At 42.2% G+C, this 7,244-nt stretch overlaps 1 protein-coding gene across 1 annotated transcript in view; it reads left to right on the plus strand.

Annotated features, from left to right (window-relative positions):
- Positions 1–4,216, plus strand: part of LOC149465839 (lipopolysaccharide-binding protein-like) — a 68,080-nt gene extending 63,864 nt beyond the window's left edge. Inside the window, exon 7 of the mRNA XM_089673375.1 lies at positions 897–4,216. Coding sequence (XP_089529501.1) covers positions 897–919 — 23 coding nt within the window. The 3' untranslated portion in view covers positions 920–4,216. The remainder of the gene's footprint in view (positions 1–896) is intronic.
- Positions 4,217–7,244: the final 3,028 nt, after the last annotated feature.

The following is a 7,244-nucleotide window of genomic DNA, read 5'->3' on the forward strand; positions in this document are numbered from 1 at the left end:
ATACAAAATCACATGCAAGGAGAATAAAAAAACAGCATTTTGCTTGCACATGATTGGAAGCCAACAGAGCTTCCCCTCATCTACATGCAAAGTGAACAATCTATTTGCCTTTAGCAAATCAACCCCAATGTCTTACACAGTAATTGTATAGTATATATTTTTGTTTATTTCCTATATTTTCCACAAAAGTGGAGGTACACTTTAAATGTACACTCACCAGCCACTTTACTAGGTACAGCTTGCTAGTGCCAAGAAAATATCCCCCACACCATTACACCACCACCACCAGCCTGAACCGTTGATACAAGGCAGGATGGATCCATGCTTTACACCAAATTCTGACCCTACCATCTGAATGACACAGCAACCAGTCTGCCCATTCTCCTCTGACCTCTGACATCAACAAGGCATTTTTCGTCCACACAACTGCCGCTCACTGGATATTTTTTATTTTTCGGACCATTCTCTGCAAACCCTAGAGATGGTTGTGCATGAAAATCCTAGTAGATCAGCAGTTTTTGAAATACTCAGACCAGCCCATCTGGCACCAGCAACCATGCCGCATTTAAAGTCACTTAAATCCCCTTTCTTCCCCATTCTGCTACTAAGTTTGAACTTCAGCAAGTCGTCTTCACCACATCTAGATGCCTATATGCATTGTGTTGCTGCCATGTGATTGGCTGATTAGCAGTTTGTGTTACCAAGCAATTGAACAGATGTAACTGATAAAGTGGCCGGTGAGTGTATTTGTTGATATTGCATATAACAAAGTATATAATTCTATGTTTGTTTGACACTTTAATTTCCAAGTCACAATACCATATACATTCATTCCAGCTAACAAAAATTTTTTTCTTGTAAAGAACATAGGAACTAACTATAATTTCTATTTCCAGGGGAAAGCCAACAACCACTATGAAAGAACAACGTCTCCATATGTTGTCAAGCTCTGGATGCAAATTATATGTTTAATGCTTTGGGTGCTGTTTACCAGCCTGCTGATAGGCTTGTCTTTAAAGAGGAACTTCCACATGTTCACCAAAAACTATAACTCACTGCTCCAATTACTTCCTTGCATGATATAAAAAAACATACTTCCTAGTCCATGGAGACCAGCATTGTCTTCTAATCTGTAGTAAAAATACTGCAAATATTCATGATTGTGTAAATAGTGGAGTGGGGGGGAGGTTTAGTAAAAGGTGCACTTTAGGGGGACAAATCAAATAGTTTATTTGGATCTTTTAAAATTCAGTTCCAGAAATAATACAGTAGATTCTGGCATTTTAGATTTGACATACTTAGTAGATTCTGTAGATTCACTAGGATTCTGGCAATTGGGACTTTGATACCTGGCATCTTTTTTGAATAAGAAGGATTGTCTTTCCACACAGAGGATACCAGCAAAATAAAAGTGGATATGAAGGGGATGAAGTTTAGGTAATAACTGATAAGGAATTAGGGGTACAAGTTAATATTAGGGTTACAGGGAAGGTCAGCGTGAGGGCTACTGTTAAGATAACATGATGGATTAGTGTTAGGATTGCAAAGACGGTCACAGTAGACTTACAGGGAGGGTTAGTTTTGGGGTAACATGGAGGGTTAATTTGAGTGTTACAGGGAAGATTTGTATTACAGGGATTTTTTTTTAAAGAATAACATTTTAATAAAGTTGGGACACGTAAGCAATAGAAGACAAACAGCTTTGGCATCCATGTCAAAATAAAAGGTAGTTACAATTTTCCATTAGTAATGTAAAAGATGTATGAACATTAGGGGAGATGAACTGAAACATAGAAAAAAATCCTACAGGTGTCAGGCTCAAGCAATCACTTGGTTGGCATCAGTACGTAATTCAAGATAGATATAGGGAAGAGAAGCCATGCCGATACCTTCTCAGGCTCTAGATAGACAGTGGAAGATGTGTATCTCCAAAGTGACAATGTGCCAAAAGCGGCCTAGTGTTAGTCTTCGATGAAGACCATTTTTCAAAAACCATTTGAGAGGAAAGGAAAGATGAGGGGAAGAGAGGGAGGACTGGAAAGGAGAGAGAGGAAAAGGGGAGGAAAGATGTGTCCGACAAGAGGGTTAACCTAGTTAGGCCATTAAAAGGGGTCAGAGTGCCTCATTATCTGAGGAAAGTTAAGACTTAAGGTGAACAACAGGTCCTTGAATTTGGTGAAGTTTTCATTGGCATCAGCAAGTAGCTCCTTCATCCTCATAATGAAATTTAGCTCAGTCACCCATTCCCGGAGTGTAGGTACTATTTCCAGTGCCTGGCGATCAAAGCATGGCCTGTCAAGATTAGAAACACTCCCTTCTTGATATTTTTTATGGACCGTGGGATCATAGACAGGAGGGCTACCATGTTCTACCTTCATGAGATGATTTAACTGGAAAATAGCCCTCCAAGATCCTAGGACAAGACCATCACACATGGAGATGCATACCACCTGGCTCTCTGCATCTCCAACATTGGTCTGGTGTTGACGGGTTAATCTTGTGTTACATGACCAGACTGTTGTACCACCCAGTCAGTATTTTAAAGTTCCTTTCTTGTTTCTGAGAGTCCATGGTTAGTTTAAAGGGAATAAAAAAACGTCATCCCAGGCTTCTACAGGAAGGACATGTCCCAGTTCTGGCTCCCAGTCTAAGACATAAAATGCATGAATAGGGAAGGCACTCTAGTAAGAAAGCATATAGTTTGGATGCGGTGTATGTCAGATAAACAGAAATCCTCAAATGGGGTCAGGTCCCTATAAAGTCCTACAGCTTTGTGCTTGTCATAAAAGTGTTGGAGTTGAAAGTAGCATAGCCGCTGTCCCTGGCATAAGGGGGATGGGCCATGATTTCCCACAAGAGTTTCAACCCAGTAGAGCCAATTGCTTGTTGGATAGGGGAAGGGTTTGATACCTGCCATTACAGTCCATCCCAGGTGGAAACTCTGGGTTTCCCATGATTGGGGTCATGGGGACCAGGTAAGAGGAAACAACCTTTTTCCTAATTGCATTGCCCCAAACATAGAGAAGCAAGGATAGCAAGGGTGGGTTAAGGCAGACATTGTAGTGATGGTTAGTGTCAGGGTTACAAGGAGATTTTATGACAGCCTATATATTTCAATGGGCTGCCAAATCACATGAATGCTCAAGAAACTACAGCAGGTGTGACTTTTATAAGTGCCCCACAGCAAAACACATGGTACTCTGGTCCGACTTGGTGGCTGGAACATGTTTGGGGTACTATTAACAATTAATGACATCCACATGCATCTAACAAGGGAACTCATTTCCCGCACCAAAATTGGTGTGAAGTGGCTATAACGGTTGCAGCTACAGGGTATGTTAGTGTTAAAAGGTGGGTTAATGTTAGGACACAAAAGGATGGTTAGGGAGAAGTATTAGGATTACAGAGAGAATTAGTGTCAGCCTCCTAATGTGGCAATTTTCATACAGACTGGAAGAGGATCTAATGTCTAAGGGAGTGTATATTTATCTCCATCAGTTTTGTCATCCTGGAACATTTCTCACTTTACCATTGTTGTGACAGCAAAAAGACTATTCTCAAGGCCTAGTAATTGGCCATTGGGGGATACATTTAAAAAGCAGCATTATGGCCAAACAAAAAAAAGAGCACAATTATAAAGCTCAGTGGTGTGTTTCATAAATGTGTATTGCTCTTAGCTGGCTTTGGAGTTCAAAGCACAACAGAAATAAATGGAAGTCAGGGGAAAAAAGTCACATGACTAACTTTCCTCCAGTCCAGGAGTTCTCTATGGTGCTCTAAGCAGAGAGAACTCCTTTGGGCACTGCAGACTCCACAAATTACATTTTATGAATGAGCTGTAAAATGTTGGCTGCAGTGTGCACAATTTTCTCCCTCCTCTTTCCCATTTCTCTTTTTTTCTTCCTCTGTGTATTTTCTTTCAGTACATAATCCCCTTCAAGAAATGATTAAGGACCCTTTATTAGTAGTATCATGTTAAAAATAGGCAAAAATATGCAAAATATGCATCTTAAAAATATGCATGGTATAGCTCTTGATTTTCATTTTTGTTGTTTTTAATCATTGTCTGTTAAAGCTTATTGGGTGATTGGGTCTTAAAGGTGATTGGGTGGTGGCAATCTTGCAAGTGCAAGTATACACAGTACTGCTTGAATCGTATACCCCAAGAGCTTGTCCTGAAATTTTCCTGTTAATAAAAATAAAATTATCATTGACAGTACTGTGTTGCTTTTTGGGAACATATAGAAATGGGGGATTTTTTAGGATTCTCTCAGCAGAAGGCTGTTTATTTTTCTGTTAAGCTGCACATTGGAAATGAATGACTGCATGCAGTTTTGCAGCCAAAAAATCTACATTTAAAGGGGGTGTATATACTTTATATATATATATATATACACACATATATAAAATCAATTACTTAATAGAGAATATTTATTTATTTTTTAAATATCTTTAAAATCACTAAAGGTAAAATGTTTATTTTTGAAAAAATAACAAACATATCATACTTACCTGCTTCCCTGTACAATGTGGTAGAAAAAAAAAACCTTCTGCCTTTACAACCACATTAAGCACTTTTGGCAGACTGCATTTGGAACAGGAGGAGCCACGGTCAGCATTTACCCACTCTCAGTTCTGACATTCTTCTCCTACAATTTTAATTGGTTACATTTTGAACAAGAGACAAACCAGTCAGTTTTTAATAAAAACATCAACATTAGATTGTATTCAGGGGCGGACTGACCAGTAGGGGGCCCCATGAGATGCCCCTGGTACCTTTTTTCATAGGCTTTTTTGTTTGGGCAAGGACACAGGGGCCCCATGATCCCCTATTGCCCGGGGGCCCATGAGTTGTCAGTCCGCCCCTGATTGTATTATATAACCAAAAACTATCAGCAAAATATTTGTCAGACTCCATGCACACAGTGTGCGCAGCATTTTAGTGAAGAGAAACAAAGTAGTTTTTAATGAGGAAATCTCTATTAGGCTACTTTTACACTGACCCACCCCAAAAACACAGCAAAAACACATAGGCATTTTTATCACGGTTTTGCTGCACTTTCTGAGAGTTTTTAAAGGACATGTGACTTAAAAACTTCACCAAAACACTTTTCAGGCATTTTCTATTGATTTCAATGGGAAGAGGGTTTTTTGGGGCGTTTTTTTTAACTCACCAAACATGCAAGAGTTTTTACACCCCATCACAAGCGCAACGCCTCAGTGTGAAAACACATAACTATACATTCACATACACAGGGAAGCATTTTTCTTGAGCTTTTCAGGTGCTTTTTTTTAACGCAGAAACGCTTCAAAAACTCCTCATTGTGAAAGTAGTCTTAGAGCATGCACACACTAGGATTCCCAACTGGGCCTCATTCACAGCTTTGCATTCGGGAACCCCCTGTAAAGGTGCAGAAGCTTCTTTAGAGCGTTTGTCACAAGTGAATGGGCTGCCCTATGCATGTCTTGTAACAGAAAAAAAAAATGCTGTCGGGAATGCATATTTCCACTTTGCCTAGTGTGAATGGGGCCTTAGGTCTCCTTCACACTAGGAGATCAGAGGGGGGTGGGGTAGTACAATCCCAAAGTTGAGCATTACTTTTGCTGCCCCCATCTGCTACTTCCTTTTAGCTGCAGAGGAAGCGGCTGAGGGTGTACATATCCTGCTGCCAAGATGCTTTGTGGCTGCAGCAGAAATTATGCCCCCTGTCATTTCCGGTAGGCATAACTCATTCAATTTAATGGGGCAACTCTGCAATTGCCCCACAACTGCATGCAATGCATGCAGTTGTGATGTGTTAGTGCGGGCTTCAAGAGGTTAAAGCAGGCAATACGAAGGCGATACAATGCCTGCTTTCCGCTTGTCCGAATGCTCTCTGAAGAGCGATTCCAATGTGGATCACTCTTCAGAGGGCATTGCTAATCTGAACAAGTCCCTAGACTGCATTATATAAGACAGGTAATAACCACAAATATTGTATGTAGCACCCTTCTAGTTTAGCTAGGGGGAGCTAGATCCTAATGGTTAGACAGGAGCTGAATAGCAGCTCAGGTGTAAAAGCCTGAGGGGTCAGATTGTGGTCAGGGCTGAGAGGCTGTGCAGGCCAGCCTCTCTGGATATTCCCTCTGCTCTGGGGCTTTTGGAGGAAGGCCTTGGATGCAGACGGTGGATCTGAGAAGTGGCTGGCTACACTTTTGAGGGGTCCTAGCCAATCCCCAACAAGAGGTTGGCAAGGGGATGGACACCCTTAATAAGTGTTGGAGCCTGCTCAGTGGCAGGAGTGTGAAGAAGAGGTGGAAGAGTGAGAGAGGAAGATGAGTGAGTGAGGCTGTGAAGAAGCCAGGAGGCCAGGACTGCTAGGAGGCCTAGTGGGATGGGGTCTGCCTGCAAACCTGGAGTTGGAGAGGTGGAAATCTTGGAACTCACTGGCCCCCTGAGAGAGGACCGACCACCTGTATGGCAGGGAAGGAGCAGCCCAGCTGATAGGCCTGGTAGCAGCAGTCCACCCACAAGTGGTACAGGAGAGGATCTGAGTGAGTACACGTACACACCCTGGGTGGATAGGAGAAGGAGCACTCTGGTGGAAAATCAGCTTAGTCCCCTACTAGTGACTGCTCACCTATTTAAAGGGACAGGAGCCAGATCCCCTGCTCTGGAAAATCTCCAGATTGCTAGGTGAAGAGAATTTCATCTAGGGTTTGGGGTGATGTGGTTTGGGGTCCTTGACCACACTCAAAGCACACCCCAAAAAGCCTATAAAAGGTACCAGGGGCATTTCATGGGGCCCCCTACTGACTCTAGGCCCTCGGGCAGTGCCCGAGTGATCGAATGGTCAGTCCGCCCCTGCCTGCAGCAAACACACATTTCACTGCTGAGGAGCAGCTGCAGAAACATTGGGTGTGGCACCTTAACAATACCAGAGCAGGAGGATACAATGAAAACTTTGAGGTGCAACACAGCAAATACCCTGCAGAAAATATTGCCCATATTTGACAACCGAGGAGTGCTGTATAAACGTTAGTTGTGGCGCTTGTGACAGTGATGAAACACCAGACTAGAGCTTAGAAGCAGCACAAGATAGTAATGCTGGTAGACCTGCAATGGTGGCAGGAGATGATTATGGAGTCAGGCCAGCAGAGGTAGAAGCTCATAATGGTGGCAGGAAATAGTAATGGTAGCAGGCCAGCATCGGTAGCAGTAGATGGTAATGCTGTATAGTAAATTAAAATATTTTGGGCCAGAT

Source organism: Staurois parvus, unplaced genomic scaffold (assembly GCF_062004578.1).
Source record: "Staurois parvus isolate SC_StPar_1 unplaced genomic scaffold, SC_StPar_1.0 ptg000137l, whole genome shotgun sequence".
NCBI lineage: Eukaryota > Metazoa > Chordata > Amphibia > Anura > Ranidae > Staurois > Staurois parvus.